General features: G+C 40.3%; 3 protein-coding genes and 1 long non-coding RNA gene across 5 annotated transcripts in view; 2 read left to right on the top strand and 2 right to left on the bottom strand.

The window, feature by feature from the left end:
• LOC135344642 (uncharacterized) overlaps nt 1–13035 on the top strand; it is a 33492-nt gene extending 20457 nt beyond the window's left edge. For both annotated transcript variants that reach the window (XR_010397482.1, XR_010397481.1), the window contains exons 2-3: nt 10474–12338; nt 12760–13035. This is a non-coding gene — a long non-coding RNA (uncharacterized LOC135344642). The remainder of the gene's footprint in view (nt 1–10473; nt 12339–12759) is intronic.
• Nucleotides 139–7862, bottom strand: LOC135344635 (caspase-8-like). The gene is made up of 8 exons (XM_064541896.1): nt 7826–7862; nt 5803–5847; nt 5716–5748; nt 5584–5640; nt 4880–4924; nt 1746–1799; nt 1117–1173; nt 139–1040 (listed from the first exon to the last, which is right to left on the bottom strand). Exon 8 carries the CDS (start codon nt 1018–1020, stop codon nt 304–306), a length of 717 nt encoding a protein of 238 aa, XP_064397966.1. The 5' UTR covers nt 1021–1040; nt 1117–1173; nt 1746–1799; nt 4880–4924; nt 5584–5640; nt 5716–5748; nt 5803–5847; nt 7826–7862; the 3' UTR covers nt 139–303.
• Nucleotides 13036–13965: 930 nt separating the features above from the next.
• On the top strand, nt 13966–17694 carry LOC135344600 (L-gulonolactone oxidase-like). Its single transcript, XM_064541835.1, has 7 exons — nt 13966–14126; nt 14182–14462; nt 15513–15666; nt 15943–16073; nt 16224–16472; nt 16673–16939; nt 17251–17694. The coding sequence occupies exons 1-7, from the start codon at nt 14030–14032 to the stop codon at nt 17560–17562; spliced, it is 1491 nt and encodes a 496-aa protein (XP_064397905.1). The 5' UTR covers nt 13966–14029; the 3' UTR covers nt 17563–17694.
• Nucleotides 17695–18093: 399 nt separating this feature from the next.
• The window catches only part of LOC135344587 (electrogenic aspartate/glutamate antiporter SLC25A13, mitochondrial-like), a 6562-nt gene continuing 4650 nt past the window's right edge, over nt 18094–20005 (bottom strand). The window contains exons 12-15 of the mRNA XM_064541817.1: nt 19719–19857; nt 19390–19548; nt 18947–19037; nt 18094–18461 (exon numbers count right to left, since the gene is read on the bottom strand). Of these exons, the coding sequence (XP_064397887.1) occupies nt 18299–18461; nt 18947–19037; nt 19390–19548; nt 19719–19857 (552 nt within the window). The 3' untranslated portion in view covers nt 18094–18298. The remainder of the gene's footprint in view (nt 18462–18946; nt 19038–19389; nt 19549–19718; nt 19858–20005) is intronic.

Below are 20005 nucleotides of genomic sequence, written 5' to 3'. Positions count from 1 at the left end.
GCAGCTGTTAGCAGTCTACACAGACAGACAGACACACACACACACACACCGTCACAAACACACTACCTCGCTTGCGCATGAGGTTTTAAAATAATTATTGTACCCAATCAGTGATGATATTTTTCTCGCTTTTTCTCGTTTATCCAAACCTGTCAGCACAATTTATAGAAATTAACGAAACGTGAGTATATAACAAAAAGCTACCTACTGTATACATGTATGTATAGAAATGTATTGGTATAAACAACCCACATGATTGACCAGTCATTTCCTGGATGTCGCTAAGTATTTGTGTTCTACGTACTAAAAGTGCACTAGCTTCCTTAAAGTAGACACTAACTGTGGTTGCTGTTGGTAGAAGACATCTTTTCCACCTTTTCTAACTGATCGTTCATCCTTAGCAACTAAATAGTGGACCGTGGTGACCATGGTTAGAAGATCCTCTGTTTTGTACTTTTCCTTCAAGACTCGGCAAAGGGCCTGTATGTACAGTGATCCTTCGCTAGGCACTCGCATGGAGATAGTTTCAAAAGACGATGCACAGCCGTAGAAGAAATCACTATCTCGAGGCAGTTTCGGAATGGTTACGTCTATCTCTACTTCACCACTTACATGTACATTGGACCCATCATCAGCTTCGGCTTGTTCAGCTTTTGGAGCATCACTTCCCTGACAAGCTTGGAAGAAAAAGATTTTCGGCTTCCCTTTTAACTGTTTTACCATGTTAAGTGCCTTTGAAATTTCTTTTATCTCGACTTTCTTTCCATCGGACCCACATACCACACCCTGACTACCGTGTGCCAAGATGCAGCAGATAAAACTGTCGCAGTGTTTGTCTTTTTTTGCATATTTGACAACTTTTGGAATTATCTCGTCGCGTTTTAGGTCTGGTTTGACATGCACAGTGTATCCTAGTATGTTCAACGTTTCTTTCAGTGCATCTTTGTCTTTGTCTGAGCCGTGTCTCTCTTTCGTTGGGTGCTTGACAATGTTGATGATCAGAGCTTGTCGATTCTTCATTGAATATGGTTGAGGACTATCTGTATATATTAGTAAAAATGCATGTATGAAACGTACGTAATTATAGGCAAAGATGTTGCGTAAACTCAAACCCACCAAGGAAATCTGTGTCCGTCTGATCTTCATTTGATGACTGCTCCTCATCAGAATTGTCTATAGTTATATAAGTATGTATATGGATATTCTATAGCAAGATTATACCCACCCTCGCTTTTAAGTGAAAGACTAATTTTTCAAAAATACACCAATCAGTTTCGGTGAGATTGATCAGTTTATGCAGTTTGTCAAGCATGTTAGAGAAGCCGTTTGTTGTGTATAAGAGCGGTAATAATTATAGGCTCTAAAAATAGCTATGCACATCTGCTTATCCAATTACTCCTATTGTATAGAGAGACAAAGAGCAACTTTTTTTGATGACGATGACAACATGTATACAGTGAGTTAATTTTCTTTGGGCCTAGTTATACTTTACCCATGCATTACCTTTGATAATTATATTGTGACTTTCATTATTTTGCATTTATTGTATATACGTATAACTATATTAATTACACCAATTTGAGCTCAATCGGTGGGCGTAAATTCGAGTAAATTAACTATCGTTTTTGGCTATATAAATTTTGGGTGGGCATAATCTCGGGTGGAGTATATACGGTATTGCCCATGCAAACATAGTGAGTGTCACAGAAGGCTTACAAGACAGTACATGCTGCATGCATTTATACCAGTGTCTTCGTTTGTTGATACATCATCAGTGGAGTCATCTTCAGAGCTTGAGTCTGTATAATGTAATGGGATAGTATAATTATATGATGTGCACTAACTGTTAAATTTTAAATTTATTATTATTATTTATTTTTTAGGAGGAAAATTAATTTGGGTAATTAATTTTAAAGGAAATTTTATTTTGGAGGGGAAGTTAACTGTGCTGAGAGAGAACATATCTGAGCGAAATTATTGAGTGAGTGCATGAGAAAGACTGTTACTGCACTGAGGAGACTAAACTTCTTTTTGTTTTGTTTTTTCTACTAAAAGAGTATAGGCAGTCGAATGCTGGTACTATAACTACAACTATAATTATAGCAGGGTGATTATAGAAGCTCCTAATGATGAGCACCAATACCAGAGCCCAAACCCAGGCCAACAGTGCTGCTAAACCAGTCAGCAACACTAAGAAACCTAAAAAAAAGCAACAGTGCAACCTATGTGATGGTGCCATCAAAGATACCGAAGATACTCTCCATTGCGAAGGTGATTGTGCCCAGTTCTACCACAGATATTGCGCCAGTATAAGCAAGTCTTGCTTCCTACAACTGTCTGCCAGTTCCGCCCCCTTTGTTTATAATTATGCTATGCACACAACAAATGAATACTGCAATCATCAAGTGCCTACAGAAGGAGTGGCCGAGCTTAGAAACGAACGAACTCAACTCAAAACAACCATGACAGAAAAAGAAATCCTTGTAACTCATACTCAAACAGATGGACATGAGGTGCCTACTGCCCAAGATGAAAAAATAACGCGTGCTAGCTATGCATCAATAATATTGTCAACAACCAGAAGGCAAACAAGCCAGCATCGGCTATATAATAGTAATGGAGACAGGAAATTCAACATTGTTGTCTACGGAATCCCAGAATGCCTAAAGGGTACATCAAGACAGGAACGTACTAACAATCATTTTCAAGAAATCTCACAAATCATTGGCTTCCTAAAGGAGACAATCCCAGAGCAGAACGTCAGAGACTACATGAGACTAGGCTCCTACAAAGAATTGAGCAAAAGAAGCAGACCAACACTTGTCAGACTGAATTGAACCTGCGACACCCTGAGAATATTAGCAAATAGAAATTAACTACTGCACCCAATATCTCTTCTACCAATTCTTTCAAAAGTCCCTAGAGACTAGCTAGCTCTTATCTATAACAAAGTTATTACTTTTATTCGTCCGAATATACACAAGCAACAATTTGGTTTTCTGAAGAACAGATCCAGTTTATCCCAAATGCTCTCCTTCCTCTCGGCCGTAGTCAACAACGCTGACCAAAAGTTTGCTTGTGACATTGTATATCTTGATTTTAGAAAAGCGTTTGATTCAGTGCCCCACAAGGAACTACTATTTAAGCTTTGGCTTATGGGTATAACTGGCGACCTTTGGTTCTGGTTCAAGTCATATCTATAAGTGCCCACCTTACTAGTTTTAATGAAAGCACCGCGGGTGCTGATGCCTCGGTGGAGGTGCCAAAGCTACATGACATAAAGCTTTTTATACACACATTATATCATGATGAACATTTTTTGCTGCATGTGGCAGAAATCCAGAGTCCAGGAATCACAGGGAAACTCAAAGAGTGGGTAATATTCGACGATGATTATTGTTAAAAACGATTGATGCCAAAAGTTCAAGTCTAAAATTAGTGGCTGGATCAGAGCTCTCTTGCAACTATACCAATAAGTGCAGACCTAACTACTAAGTAGAGTAGCAACACTCGGTGAACAAGTTTTGTTACGTACTCTTCTGAAAAGGCTGCTAGGCATAACTCGAGAACGAAGTATTATTTTACAAATCCACAAATACCAATCCAAGAAAACATGACTAGAAGCCTATAGAAACTCTTACTTGCACTTCATTGATCCTTGAGCAGCTGTAACAGTCTACACACACACACAAACACACTACTGTATACCTCGCTTGCGCATGCGCACCGAGGCATAACAACCTTTGCTTATCATCCTGATGTAACCAATGGAAACTCACTCTTAACCACGACAAATGTGCAACATTCAGAATCTCACTAGCCCAACCCTGCACAAACACCACAAATTACATTATTAATGGCCACCAACTTCAATCAGTGACCCAACAAAGAGATCTAGGAATTGTTTTGACAACTAATCTCTCATGGACCAACCACTATACAATGCAATCTGTTCCAAAGCATACTATATTCTCTAAACCTAATAAGACATACTGTTTCAATGTTTACACCTGTCCCCACCAAAAGACTTCTCTACCTAACGTTGGTTAGATCTCACTTCACACACGTACTGTTGTTCTCAAGTGTGGCATCCGAACCTGCTACAAGATATATAACTGGAAAAAACCCAGCGTAAGGCCACCAAATATAATACTACAAAACTGGGATATGAACTACAAAGATAGACTTACCATGCTCAAATTGCTACCCTTAATGTTACTGGCTCAAATTACTAGACGTTTTTCGTGAACTGCATATATATAACAGCCAGCTGACAACTTCGACATAACCCAGTACATCAAGTTTGCCACCAAGAATGCTTCAAGCAGAATAACTCGCTCGATAACTTCCAACAAGCTTGTACACAATGTATCTCACTACAATACCACCCGTCACTTCTATTTCTAAGGCTTTGGAATGCGCTACCCACTATTAACCTAGACCTACCTACTTCGTCTATCAAAATATATCTAACTCGTCACTTCACAGAACACTTTGAAAGACACTTTGACTCCGACAATCCATGTACCTTTCATGCACTACCTTAGCCTCGGTCCCAGGCCAATTTTTTTTAATAGAACGAAGTTGAAAATTGGAGACGGATCGGCCTGGGATCGAGGCTAGCACTACCTATGTCCCTGTAACAGATGTATCGGGAACTCCTATAGCTATATATAGTGTTAGTATTTTATATTCAGGGGCACCATATTAGTGATGCCTGCATGCTGTCAGTCACAATTTGCCAAGCTACATTTCTTTTTTATTACCATCACCTGACACTGCAGTGACAGTGAATAATAATAATATGTACCTAGTGTTTTCGACAAGATAGACACAATTATATATATTATTTTTTTGTTTCAACAAACGTATCTCTCACCTGGCTTTTGTAGACCCTTTCGCTTGCTTCTCTTTGGTTTTGAAACTGCATGTGGACAGAGACACAATATATAGTGCATGTATACACAATATATAATATATTATAGTGCATGTATAATAGCACTCCATGGTACTGCTTTAATCAAGCCCTCATGTTTATGCCTCGAGGCGTATAGCCGCATGAATAAACTGACTCTGTGTTTGTCTCTGTGTGTGTGTGTGTGTGTGTGTGTGTGTGTATTCCAGCTGGTTGCAATGTGACAAAAACAACTATTCTATAGGCTTCTAGCCACGTTCTTTTGGATTTTGATTTGTGGATTTGCAAAGTACGAGTTATAGCTAGAGTTTTACTTTAATACAGTGAAGGTTGTCCCATGTAGTCTTTTAATAATCGTTCGTAGCATCATCTGTTTGCACGTTTCTATTCAGAAATTTATTTATTTATTTTTGTTAGCCTTGCATTAGAGACTGTGTGCACTCCCAGAAACTGCAGCAGCTAGCCACCGTTGTAAACTTTGCAGACCCCTTTTTTGACAGGAAATGCATATAACACTAATACTGATATAATTATGTATGCTTTTATTCTTGAAGATCATCATCAGACTTCTGTTTCATTAATCCAAATATGCCTCGAGATAAAAGCACGGGGGTGCTTGTTGATCATATACATGTAGGCCTAGAATATACAGTATAACATGCACTTACCAGTGTATTTGTTTGTTGGTACATCATCAGTGGAGTCATCTTCAGAGCTTGAATCATCTATTATTAATAATTAGTATAGTGTAAATATAGGATAGTATAATACATGTATTTATATAATGTAGAGTGTTATACCTAGTGTTTCCAGTTTTTGCTTCTTTGAGGGTCCTACGTGCGACAAGAGGATAATTATTTGTGTTTCTCAACAAACGTATCTCTTACCTGGCTTTTGTGGACCCTTTCGCTTGCTTCTCTTTGGTTTTGAAACTGCTTGTGCACAGAGACATAATAATTATAGTGCATGCATGTATAATTATAATAGCACCCATGGTATACTGCTTCAATCAAACACTTATTTTTATGCCTCGAGGCGTAGCCGCATAAATATGGTAAAGCTGACTGTGTGTGTGTCTCTCTGTCTGTCTGTGTGTGTATTCCAGCTGGTTGCAATGTGACGAAAACTAACTATTCTATATATTATGCTTCTATTTATAGTCACAATATTGATTTGTGGATTTGCAAACTATTTTATCCAGTTATAGTTTTACTTACAGTGAAGGTTGTTAAAGTCTCCTCAGAATCGTTCGTAGCATCATCTGTTTGTACAAAGTTTCTATTCAACTAATGAGTTAGCCTTATTTGCATTAGAGCACTAACTTTCTGTGCACTCCCAAGAAGCTGCAGCAGCCATCATTGTGAACTTTGCAGACCCCTTTTTTGACAGGAAATGCATATAAGTTATAGTTAAACAATGGCCTTGAGTGGTATATTTGATTTACACGCGAGAGTAATCTGACGAGGCGCAGCCGAGTTGGTTTATCTGATTACTCGAGCGTGTAAAGCAAATATACCACGAGAGGCCATAGTTTAACTGGCTTGTACTATGTTTAGAACTGTACTACTATGTTTAGCTACTTCCTGTCATGCTTCTTCAATGAATATGCTTATACCGTATATGCTTGATCAGGAGCCGCGGCTACTAAATGTTTCATTTTGCTGGAAGAGGAGGCTACAATTCAAGAGAGGCCACTGTTCAAGAGCGGCGTTTATTAGTTCCAGATAATTTAGTTTGTCATCAAAAGTTGTTTTCACCTGCATAAACTTGAACTCTGCCATGAGAAAGTCTTTGTGAAGCACTAACAAGCTGCTACTTGTAGCTACGTACATGTAGCTACTAGTAATACTTTTTTTGGCTGCCACGTGCAGAAATGCTAGAGTCAAAGTTCACTGAGGCTACTATTTGAGAGCGGCTACTAAATGTTTCATTTTGCTAGCAAGGGAGGCTACTATTTGAGTGCGGCCTTTATACAAGAGCGGCCTCTGATCGAGCATATACGGTAACTACTGTTTGACGTCACTGTTGCTATAGCTATGCAATGAATTTGCTATCTTTTTAAAAAGCGATGGCTGATTCAAGCAAGCGTCTATGATTCAAGCAAGCAATTGTGAAGGCTGTGTTTCTGCATCTTTATAGAAGGCACTTCAAGAAAGTACACTGGTGCTACTTGTCTACAAAGAGTGCAAATGTACCCCAAAATATCATTCCACAAGCCTACTGTACTGGCCCAGTGCAGTGCAGTCTCTTTAGTCTGAGAAACACTTGGCAGTCTGGACCCATGCTCCTGGTCCCATGCAGCAATGTAATAAGCAGGTTGTGACAACCAATGTTGAAAGTTGAAAAAAAGCAACACAAACAAACCAGTATCGTTCGGTTCACGGAGTTCTTCCAAATTTGCCTCCTTTTTGGAACTATTCATCGCTCGAACTTGGCTCTTTTTATGTTGACTAAAATCATTAGTAGTCTGTTTTGTATTGGAGTCTCTCTATATAGCTCTAATATTGCTAATATTGATTGAATTGAGTAGTGTGTCATTGTTTTAATTGAAACAGTGTGTCAATTTTGTTGCAAAGGTGGGATACTGTATTCAGTTCTAGCTGTACATGTAGTTTGACCACAAGCCATGGTATATGGCTGTTATACACTAGGGTATAACAGCCATATACCATGGCTGTGGTCAGACAGGTTGTATAAGTAGTATAAACTACAACTGAAGCCTTTGATCTTTGGTGCAACCGTAGTACAACACTAGATCTATATGCTTCTATTCTTGAAGATCATCGATCTCTAGCCATAAGACTTCTGTTTCATTAAGCTCCTCTTCCAATCACACTCCATTGAATGCATTATAAGCACCTGGGTGCTTGTTGAATTTCAGTATGCAGTATGACGTACATGCACTTATACCAGTGTATTTGTTTGTTGGTACATCATCAGTGGAGTCATGTTCGTGGACTTGCTTGCAATCTAAGCTTTTTCTAGAGTTATGGCTATAGTTTTATATACTTATACAGTTGGCTCAGAATCATCTGTTCGCATTCAACTTATAGTTAAATTAGCCTTGCGTTTAAAGCGCTAGAACGCTATGCAAAAGTGAAGAAAGAGCTGCAAAGCTGCACTTAGCTGTTTCATTGCAGCAGCCATGCATTAATTCTGTATTGAACTTTGAGCAAAGTAAATTTAATAGCTATGTATCTAGTAGCTTTATGTCGTATAGCTTTGGTGCCTCCGCCGAGGTATTAGCACCCACGGTAGATGGGCGTGGCCTGTCCACTCACCCTTCTTTTGGGTAGACGGGTCACGCCCATCTATACACCCAAAGTGCTTTCATTATGTTTGTTTTATGACATTACATTTCCTGTCAATGTAATTAAAAAGGGTGGACCTGCCAAGTTTACTGGCTGCATGCTGCTGCTTCTGGGAGCTAACTACTATAAGTATAGAATATAGCAACACTCCATAGACAAGTTTTACTATATCCACTGTTCTGAAAAGGCTATATTCCAAGTATAAGCAAACCTATATAATTATATAATATAGCTATATATATAACTCGAACGAAGCATTATTTTGGCAAATCATGCAATCCAAGAAAACGTGACTTGCTTATCATATAGAGCATCTGTATAACAGTCTACACACAGCACACGCACACACAAATACCATATTAACGGTATATATACCTCGCTGAGGGTGCATGGCATGTGCAACCGGCATAATGATAGATCTATGCTTTTGTCCTTAAAGATCATTTATATAGTATAGCCATCATGCAGACTTCTGTTTCTATACAGTGGAGTAGGAACAGGGGGGGGCAAGCCAGGGGGCCAGTGGCCCCCCCCAACTTAAGAGCAAGGGGGCCTGCTCCCCCCCCCCCCCCAACAATAAGAGTATATAGCCACTCTTCAGTTCCTGAGTTAGAAAACCTTTCTAACTAACCCTTTAATTTCCTTAATTTCGCTATGGAGGCAATACAGCTCATCAAATTTTCCCCAAATAATGATAAGTATACTGACTGAACTATTGCATGTTACTTTATGTACATCGTCAACAGACGGATGAAGTAGATCTCAACACAAAGAATTTGTAAGCAGAAATGAATAAAGAACGGAGTTTTCTTATTTTCTGCTAGAGCTAATAAGCTTGTAGCTAGGCCGCAGCTAATTATGATGTCATAATGAGGAGGTGTGGCCTACGGTCTCAAATTTTCCGGCGCAAAGTGGCCCCCCTCCCAACGTTTAACTGTTCCTACTCCACTGCTATATGCATTCAGCATACATCACAAAGCTAAAAAAATTTGCATCGTAAGGCAAAAGTTTCAACGGTCTTGAAAGCTCATTTTCGGCCAGTTGTTTTGATGATTTTTATACAGCCATTCAATTTTTAAAAAAGCAAGCGGTGTCAACAAAGCGGGCGGGCTTAATTGAGTGTAATTTACTTTGTCTGGCCTTACCTAGCATTTCTTGACTCTTTCGCTTGCTTCTCTTTTGTTTTGAAACTGTATGCAGGTGCATGCATGTGCGGAGACAATATAGTGTATATAGCTTGTAGCCTGTCTAGTACGATCTGTTGAATGATACAGTAACACATGATTGCACAGTGCCACAAGCTGGCATAGAAAACTCACCATATTTTTTTGATAGAGTGTTTGCTAGAGTACCGTGTGCTACTAACGGTTCTCTTAAGACATCAATAAGTTTTCCCCAGGTGAGAGATTTCATTTTGAGAATAGTAGACAGTACTGCTGAAAGTGCTCGTTGCGGGTTTGTGCTGTTTATTCCTTCTATGTCGAAATCTTTAAGACCTAGTGCCCTTCCTATTTCCCGCCATTCGTTTTTAGCTGATAGCAGCTCTGTTATTATCAAATGGAGATTATCAATGGTCAGTTTGCTGGACATCTGTGTGATCGAAGGTTTGTTTATAGTTATACTGTTAATTATTGCTTAATGTGCTAGGTCACTCACTTTTTTGGCAGTGTTCTTTGGGCTAGTTGTTATAAAAGTGGGTGGAATCTAGTGGGTGGGATGTTCAATGTTCAATATTACACACACACAACCTCTGAATAAATTATCTCCCACCCACAAATATGCACCAAAACCAAGACATGGTTTATTTATTATGACAGCTGCCTCCTGTCCACAACGTGTCTGCACTAATGGGTAATACCATGTAACTGGAAAATTTGGCGGTTATTTTAATTTGGTAATTTGGCTACCAAATTTAAAACCGCTAAATTAAGGTTTTCCGGTGGACACAACGTCATTGTTGTAGTAGCCACGCCTGAGACGCCAAGTTAAAAATCGCCAAGTCAGTTCGTCAAATAATAATACCTGCCAATTTTTCAGTAGCTGCATCACTTTGTACACTTAGAGTTGGATGTCAAGGCTGTAGCCAAGATTATATTAGCATAATTATTGCACATTTCTTCTAGCTCTCACACATTTTTGTGACATACTGGTAATAAAAGACTTATAAATGAACTCACTGATATACTATTATAACCGTTAGACACTATAATTATGGTATATGTGTTGTATAATTCCCTTTAAATGCAGGAACCCTGGTGATCTGAGCAGTGCTGAGATTGGTCAATTCTCCCGACTGGACATTGACCCCTCCACCATCACCTGGAACAGGGTCATGGATACCAATGATCGCTATCTCTGTAAGATTACCATCGGTCAGAGCAAGACTGATCTGAAAGGTCACAGCAGAGAGGTGAGTGGATTATTATGCCTCGGTGCGCATGCGCAAGCGAGGTATACGGTAGTATAGTGTGTCTGTGTGTCTGTGTGTGTAGACTGCTACAGCTGCTCAAGGATGAATCAAGTGCAAGTAAGAGTTTCTATAGGCTTCTAGTCATGTTTACTTGGATTTTAATTCGTGGATTTGCAAAATAATGCTTCGTTCTCGAGTTATGCCTAGTTTTGCTTACTTGGAATGCCATTGCAGCCTTTTCAGAAGAGCACGTAGCCAAACTTGTTTACCGAGTGTTACTACTCTACTTAGTAGTTAGCTCTGCACTAGAACGCTAGCTATTGGTAGCTGCAAGAGTGAGGAAGAGAGCTGCAAGGCTCTGTTGATGGCAGCCATTAATTTTAGACTTGAACTTTTGGCATCGATCGTTTTTAACAACAATCATGGTCGATCATTACCCACTCTTTGAGTCTGCATGGCAGCAAAATAATTATTGCAAAAATGTTCATCAGTATAAAAGCTATTAGTAGCTTCATGTTATGTATAGCTTTGGCATCTCCACCGAGGCATCAGCACCTGTGGTGCTTTCATTTTATCCAGCATACCTTAAGTTTATACACACACTGACAACCCACAGTTTATCTTTCAGTATACCCACCATTATCAATACAGGATACCCCAGGCACCACTTCATAGTATAGGGCATGCATGCACCCCTTTAAACCTAGCCTGGGTTCCCCTCTGCAGTGGCAGATCCAGGGGGAGATCCAAGGGAGCAAAGGAACCCCCCTCAGTTTGCTCAAAATGGTTTTACAGTCATTTACAGTCATATTCTACTGATGTACTAAGGTCAATACCTGCATGCAGAACGAACAGAAGCTAGCTAAAACCAGTGGCAGCTTCTTCTTCTTTCTCAACTGGATCGCTTCGCAAATAATTATGCCGAATAGCAGCAAAATTGAGGGAAGCTCCTAGTTGGGCGTGGCCCCGACCATCCCTGACAGGAGGAGGTCGTGTTTCAAGCCTATCTGGGATTTGTCTTTGCTGCAACTATAGTTGCAGCCCAATCAGATTGCAGCATTTCTAATGTGGTCAGCGTCACGTCCGGTTGCGCAACTGCAAGCAAGGTAAAATTGGTTAACACCCACGTCAGAATAAGAATATTCATAGCTGCTATCAAATATTCATAGCTGCTTATCAGCGTGTTACAATAATCCAGCAAGACAAATTCTGACATAGGGTTGAAACCCGACGTCCCGTCAGGGACCGTCAGGCCACACCCAACTAGAAAACTCCCTGAACAGAGATGGGGATTTCCCATATCCATGTGGTCCATTCAGCCAGCACTCGACTCCTGGCCAGACTTAACCTTGAGACCAGGCCGATTAAAACGTATTTTAATCGGCCTGGATTCGAGGCTAGGCCAGACTATATAAACTTAGACTCTATATAGGAGGGAAGGATTGGCAACGGAAGTGGTTCACGTGATCATTTTACATGTGTTTCTGCAGTTTTGTAATGAAACCATCCGTGACTCGCCTGTTTTCCTGCCAGAATGCCCGCGAAAAGCAGAAAAAGTCTGTTATGGTCTTCCTTTAGTGCCTCATGACCTCTCATGGTGTTACACTGATGTTGTGCTTTATTTAGAGTTAGATTATCTTGCCAGTTTGTAAAACTAAAGAAACAAAGACTTTTTACTACAGAAAAACTACAATTTTACAAGGTTTGATCCCTTTTTAAGAAACAGTACTCATCCATATTACTATTCTTCAAGTTTTCCTGGTTGTATGTATGTAGGTTGATCTACTGAAAAGCAAAAATCGCCTATTTATACCATTTAGAATGTGTTGTAGTGTTGAGTATGGCTTATTTCATCTGACGTTTTATGCTCCCTTTTTAAGAAACACACATGCTTTTAAAATTATACTGACTTCATGAGAGTGTTTATCAATGTCAGGTCCATCAACTGGTACAGGTTTTGTGCTTTAAATTTTAGTCAGTTGCAGAAAATATGACTGGAGGTGTAAGGCCTGATTATCGGCTTATATAGTAAGAAACAGAACTGGGATAGAAAGCTCCAGGTCAGTGCCACAGTGTTTTACTAACTCATTCATATGCCCCCCCCCCCCCCCCCACATACACAGTCATACTATTAGATCTTCATCGTACTATCAGTATGCTGGAAGAAATTTATGAAGCTGAAGAAGGAAGAGTTGATTGACTATTTTGGGCTACATATTAAAAAACGAAATGAAAGACTTTGTTACATGCAAAAGACCTGTACAGTTGTATAGCACCAACTCTACCTCATGCAGTAGCAGCAGTAGCAGTTCATTATGCAGCTTATTATGGCAGTTTATATGACTTGTGAAATGTTGATAATTTATTAAAATTTGGTATTAATAAAATGTCGTACAGAACATGTTACAGAGAATATTGATAATGGCTACAGTACTATCAGTCTATCTATGTTATCTAGTTCTTGTGCATACAAGCCCAGAGCTTGTATCAAATGTGAGAATGGACATGAACACAAGCAGTATTGTCTAAGTATTAAAGTGTTGTTTCTGAGCTTCTCTCTTTCTTGTTGACTTTGAGAATCCCTCTCAGTATTTAACTTGAGGCAGATTCTTGGGATGTCAACTTGCATCTGTCATCAATGACTTCTTTCAGAGTTAATAAGGACTTGTTCTCTCTGTTGCCATAGTTTGGAGGCAACAAAAGTAGAGGCAAAGTGATGCATTCCAATGACGTAAGCGTGTCACGGATAGCTTCAAATTTTCTACCGTTGCCAATCCTTCCCTTCCTATTATATCTTTGATGTAGCTAAGTAGTTGATCAGCATCTATAATAAGCAGCTTTTCCCCCAATCTCCTCCCATTAAATTAACTTCCTGTCAATTTCCGGTGCGACACGCATGGGCCGCGTGAAATCCCTGTGTTTCCAATCCCTTCCCTGATAAGGCCGTTACCTAGACTACAGTTTGTTTGTCAGGGAGGAGCTCACATACAACTTCATCTAATTCATCATAACGATTCGTTACCGTTGTTGTAATTTCTACAACAGATTGCCAAGGAAAGAGTTAAGGTTGAATGGAAAGTTTGGAGTCAGATACAGATGAAAAAAGGGCTAGCTTGCTTAGCATACTCTCAAAAGTACATTATAATAATTACATTATACAAAAGTACATGAAAAAAAAAAATTTTTTTATCATAATTTTTTAATTGCGTTTTATTATTAGCGCGTACTTAATTTAGCGTTAATTACAAATTCGCTAAAATTCGCTAAAATTAGTACCCGTTTATAATAACAACTCTTTTTCAAAAGAAATTGTGGCCACGCCCATCTAGTGTCATTGTGGCATTACTGTTGTGTCCTCCATACAAAGCCGCGGTGTAATATTACTCAAGGAAAATGGCCAAACTATGGCTACTGAGCACTGGGCTAGTTTGTCTGGCATGGATCATAAATGAGAACATATCACCGAAGAAACCACCTTTTGTTAACTGGGGTAAGCTAAAGACACAAATTTTGTAGCACTCACAGCCCCCTGTGTTATTTTATAGATGCCTCCCTCTACTTCACACATGACTCTGAGGAGGGCCTCTGGTTGCTACCCAATGTGTCACTTGGCTACCCAGAACCGGGTACCCTTTACCCTTCTAACATTCTCCTGCCGACGACAAAGGAAGAGATAGTTCATATGGTCAAGTCGGCACTGGTGCCCACGTCCAATGACGTGAGAGCTATTGATCGTCGTCACAAGATCAAGGTGATAGGCTCCGGGCATTCGTGGTCGAGGGTGGCAGTATCAGATGACCTACAGATGTCACTGAATAATTATAAGGTGTGAACATGTGAATGTGTGTGTGTACTAAATATTGGGAGGGTGTCCCTTTGTAGGAAATTAAACTTGGAAATCAACGTACATACTGACCTACTAGTTGGGCGGAGTCCAACCAACGCTTCGCTCATGGTTGGGTATCAGTACACGTAGCAGTTTTGTTCCAACTGCAAGAAATTTGCAGCCCAATCAGATTGCTGCGTTCAAGTGGGAAACCTTACAGCTCAATTTAGCTGACAAGGCAAGGCGAGCTGGGACACTGTATTTCTCTGGAGACTGCAGAAACAGCTCCTGCTGGATATCTAGGCTACTAGAAAAGAAGCATAGTCTATCTTAGCATCTATGAATGAAGCTTGAACAGTAGTATCTTTGTATTAATTAGGGACTTGTCTTTGTTTTAAGTTTTGTTGTGCTACCAATCTAAGATTAGATCATTAGTTTGGACAAAACCTGTGTTATGTATGCCTTCTTTGGTCTTCGAAAAGCTTCTCCAGAAGCCTTGGGGTAGTCTTATAGCTGGCTGTACCTCTCTTTGTGCTAGATGTCTAACTATTATGAAAAAGTTTATTTCTGCCTGTACTAAATCTAGTATTACAGGTTACAGTATTCTTCTACTTTCTCTAAGAGTCTGAGGTCTTTCTTGAATTCCAAAACAACTATAGCTAGATCCAGGCAGCTAGAATAGCCATCCATTGATTTCTTTATATCGCACCCCTGAGCCATGCGGTTGTCAGCCACTTAAGATTAAACAACATTCATACTCTGTCTAAGTACCAGTGGAACAAAACTGCTACATGTACTGATACCCAACCCAGAGCGCAGCGTTGGTTGGACTCCGCCCAACTACTGACCTACAGCTGTGTCCTACTCTAGGAGGCCTGGTTTGTTATGTGATTTCTGATACAACAAGGAATACACACGCACACAAACGATTAATTTAAGTGAACGTTCTGTTTGAGCTAGTAACATGAACAGTTGACACAATTTCTCCCACACAAATGGTACTTCTTGTATACCCTCAAACACACACACACACACACACACAATAAACAGGGGTTGGTCAGTATCAATCGCGAGTTGCACCAGGTGACAGTGAGAGGGGGCACAACCTTCAATGAGCTCAACCGTATCCTTGACGATAACGGACTGGCCATGAGCGTACTGGGATCAATCTCTGAGCAGACTGTTGCCGGGGCCATCTCTACAGGTCAGTATATCAATTCCTGCAAGTAGAAACATTTAGGTAACCAGGGCTTTATCTTGCTTGTATTGTGTGCTCGTATTAAAGTTAATGATTATATCAAATTAAATATATGGAACCTGTTCTGAAACACTGATTATGTTTTTTGAAGAAAGCAAAGGCTATACCAACCAGCATGGTAGTTGTATTTTCCCAAATAATTATGTTAAATTTCATGAAGGTTATTTATCATTCGCATGACTATGAGTACGATGATCTTACACCTGTATCCGTGCTTTGCAGGTACTCATGGTACCGGGATTACATTTGGAAATTATGCTTCCATGGTAACACGGCTTGAGTTGGTGACCGGGAAGGGGGATATCCTCTTTTTAAGTGCTAATGAGAATCCGGAGATCTTCAAGGCAGCTGGAGTGAGTACGGATATCAAGTGCTTTAGTTCTAATTACATTTTTTATATAGCTGTCTAGGTAAAGGATTCATGTACATGGCAGTATCTGATTCAAAGGCTCCATCAATTAATGATCCATGCTCTCAATGCTTCCCCTTCCCCCCCCCCCCAGGTGAGTATCGGACTGCTGGGGGTCATTAGCGAAGTGACCTTCCAGTGTGAGCCAGCCTTCAACCTCAGAGAGGTGCTCTACAACATGAAACTGAGCGACTGTCTGAAAGAAATGGCTGACACTGCACAAAGGTCTGAACATGTCAAATGGTGGGTGGAGATTCACTCCGATGTTTGTGCCGTGTTCGAGATCAACAGAACGACAGAGGCCCCGAGGGATAATCCAAATCACCAAGTGGAGACCATCCTGGTATGTATACAGTACATGTATGTGTGGGAGGGACATTCCCAGCCATTCTGGCAAGGTATATAATTTATGTACATAAACGTAAGTTGTACGAACTCAATTGAGCATATCTATTGTAGTTACTGAGTCAAGTTTTAAGTACAATGTACATGTACTTTATGTACAGAGCTTTGAAGAGAAGTACATGTTTTGTCTTCTTTCAGAACTATGGCTTTGAGAACATTTGCAACATTGTTTCCTGGATACCAAGCTCCACCCATGCCATGTTTAAGCTCATGTTTACGTATCTTGTGCCCACTCCCCCTCACGATCGGGTGGACAAGAGTTATCTCGTCTTCAATATTCCACACTATTTCCCCATCCATTATGAGGGAGAAATAGTCGTCAGTGTCGAGGACTGCCCGGCAACCGTCATGGAGGTACACAGACTGGTGCACGAGGAAGGACTGCTTCTTAACTACGTTGTGGAGGTGAGGGAACAGTGCTACTTACATGTACAGTTGAGCCTCGATTATTTGAACACCTGGTGTCCCCACCTCATCCGGATGACTGAAATCAGAATAACTTATCAGAGCCACGCCCATCAATAATTCGAGTACCCTCTACATGCAAAAATGAGGTTTCGGATAATCAAGGCTCAACTTATATTATCCATTTTACACTTGTAGTTATGGTTGATCTTTACCACACATTACATTTAGCATTCAAAATTATTTTTAGCTATTTATTTTGTGTACCTATACATACATGTAGTTTAATTTATGCTCCTCCCCACATGCAGGTACGAGTGGTGAAGGGTGATGACATGTGGCTGAGCCCTAACTACCAGAGAGACAGCTGCCACCTCACAATGTGTATCTACAACCCCACCATTAAGAGAAGATTGAACTACTACAAAAAACTATACGAGGCTGTAGCCAAATTCAATCCAAGATTTCATTGGGGGAAGTACTTCGATCTGACACCAGCAGACATGGAAAAAATGTACCCAAGATTCAAGGACTTTCTGAAGATACGATCTCAATTAGACCCAAGTGGACTGTTTCTCAATGAACAGTTAGCAGGCACATTCGGACTCAAGCATTTGTTGTAGCTACATGTACGTATACGTACACGTAGAACAATGCATGTGCATCACGACTCTAGATCTACTCTCATCTATAGACTGTTCACACCATTATCACCTGCACGTGCAATCAGTACAATTATTATGAGGTGTGACTAATTGCTGTGCTGAAATTGAAGTGTATAATATATAACAGAAGTGCATGTGAAAAAGAATATAAGTGTTGTAACATGTATACACCGTTTCCTGAGTAGACATGCATGATTATTGTGTATTTTTATTGCAGTCAAGAGATCACCACAGTTCGACCAGTTATCATGCACTCAAAGGTCTTATATATTATAATATAGGTACTAGCTATAGTGCGTACTAGTTTGTTCATATTGTATATGCTTATGCACCTATTAATGGCAAGCCCCACCTCCCCCAGTACGGACATAGGTGGGGATTTAATCTTGAATTTTGCCCCAGGGGCATACATGCGCAGGGCAATTGATTTGGCATTTATTACACAGCCATGTGCTAATGTGTTTACTACATCAAAATTATGAGGCCAAGGATGGATGGTTTTACATTTCAATAAATTTTATTACGTTTCAATAAATAATAATAATATTTCACCATCATAATTATATTACACAACGTGTAACCTGGGCAACAACTATGAAACTCGACCAGAAAATAATAATTCTATATAACTGTAAGCCAAAAATACAAATTAAGTGGTATATAAACTTGTGCTGAACAAGAATATACAACTGGTTTACTTAGTCTTTGGGAAGATGATTCCGAACCTGCTCTCAACACCAGAGAATGCTGAGTGTGCAACCCTGTAACCACCCACATGGTCCGGGAGGTGAAAGAAGGCGGAGTCTAGTGGTTTGGTCGGTTTGGCCGAGGGCACAGAGGATTTGAACTGTTTTGACCTGTGTGTGTGTGTGTGTGTGTGTGTGTGTGTGTGTGTGTGTGTGTGTATGTGTGTGCGCGCGTGCGTGTATGTGTGTGCGTGCGTGTGTGTGTGTGTGCGCGTGCGTGTGTGTGTGTGTGTGCGTGCGTGTGTGTGTTAGGTAATATAACTCTATTTAGAGTTATTACCTAACACACACACACACACGCACGAAATAGAGTTATTACCTAACACACACACGCACGCACGCACTTTAAAGTGAAGTAGTTCTGATAAGTTTACATGGCATTAGGAATGTGTCTCTTAATTAGAGCAAAAGACTGACATTAACCAAATTAATACATACATGTGAGTGCAACTGACTACGCATATGTTAACAAATGTTGTTTCAAACAAAATAATTAACCGTTCCTGTGTCTGGTAGCAGCTACATGTATTGCTCCCGTAACTAGTAAAGGAAACCGTATTGTACTGTAGTTAGTAAAGCATGTGTAATGTACTTACCGATGGCCAAAATCAACATAGAATAGTCTCTGTATCAGCTCGTAGGTGACCAGGGTTACTCCGAACTGAGGGGAGGAGCGGAAGATACGAGCTGTGTGTGTGTGTGTGGGTGGTGGGGTGATGATGTCACGTGTGCAGAGAGAATATTATTGTAGCCTGTTAACAGTATATGTATAGTATGTACCATGTGCCACATCAAGAGCTCATACCTACTCTTGGCGATATGCATACACAATTTTGCTGCATCAAACTTTCTGGTGTGAAAGCAGCTGCACATACACGTACATGTACGTGTACACTGCTGCATGTTTATTGAATCTACACATTTAGGACTTTGTATACTTTACAGTGGTGATCGCAGACACATGTAGAAAGCAAGAACAACGAAAGTTAGCTAGCTAGGTGAGATGGAACTTGCTATAGCTATTGTAATCTGGACGCACCTGGTGCTCCTTTCCAGAGAGCCTTTTGTCCCTCACTCTCTACAATCTTCCGGTAACAGTCAATCACTCCGGAGTACGATTGCTGGCCCTTTCTCGCTACCACTTGTAGTCTTGTCTTGATCACATCCGCTGGAGTCACCAGACCTGCTGCTGGGACGCCTGTGAGGATGTGTGCCATGTGAGGGGATGGGGCATACAATGAGGTGGGTAACAATGCAGGGGTGTGCTGTGGTATGTGTAAAGTGAGGTGTGTGTTGTGTGAGGGGGTGAAGGTGACATTATGTACAAGAGTGTAAGTATTGGGTAATTATGGCAGAGAGGTTTCTTACCTGCAATGAATGCTGCTGCAAAAAGCTGGGCAGGGTTAAGTTGACCACGATCTCCTCCGAAAAATGTCTTGAGGTGTGCATAAGCAGGGAAATAGATGCCCGAGAATGTGATGTCTCTTAGGAAACAAGCTCTAGATCCCTGGGGGAATTATGGTGAGATATTTATACATGTACATACAGTGTGTAATACGTACTACTTTGTCATGCAAATGCCTAGCTGGTGATCGACTAGAAACCAACTACGTGCAGTGCATGTTGTAACAAGCTACAGTACAGGCAGCTGTTTA

The sequence above is a fragment of the Halichondria panicea genome, chromosome 11 (genome assembly GCF_963675165.1).
Source record: "Halichondria panicea chromosome 11, odHalPani1.1, whole genome shotgun sequence".
NCBI lineage: Eukaryota > Metazoa > Porifera > Demospongiae > Suberitida > Halichondriidae > Halichondria > Halichondria panicea.
This window is presented reverse-complemented; position numbering and strand designations above follow the sequence as displayed.

Excerpts from the sequence above, each read along its gene's own strand:
- LOC135344635 (XM_064541896.1), bottom strand. The coding sequence starts at position 1,020 with ATGAAGAATCGACAAGCTCTGATCATCAACATTGTCAAGCACCCAACG.
- LOC135344600 (XM_064541835.1), top strand. The coding sequence starts at position 14,030 with ATGGCCAAACTATGGCTACTGAGCACTGGGCTAGTTTGTCTGGCATGG. Across the intron at positions 16,473-16,672 it reads ACCAAGTGGAGACCATCCTG|AACTATGGCTTTGAGAACAT; the intron begins GTATGTATACAG and ends GTCTTCTTTCAG. Across the intron at positions 16,940-17,250 it reads TTCTTAACTACGTTGTGGAG|GTACGAGTGGTGAAGGGTGA; the intron begins GTGAGGGAACAG and ends CCCCACATGCAG.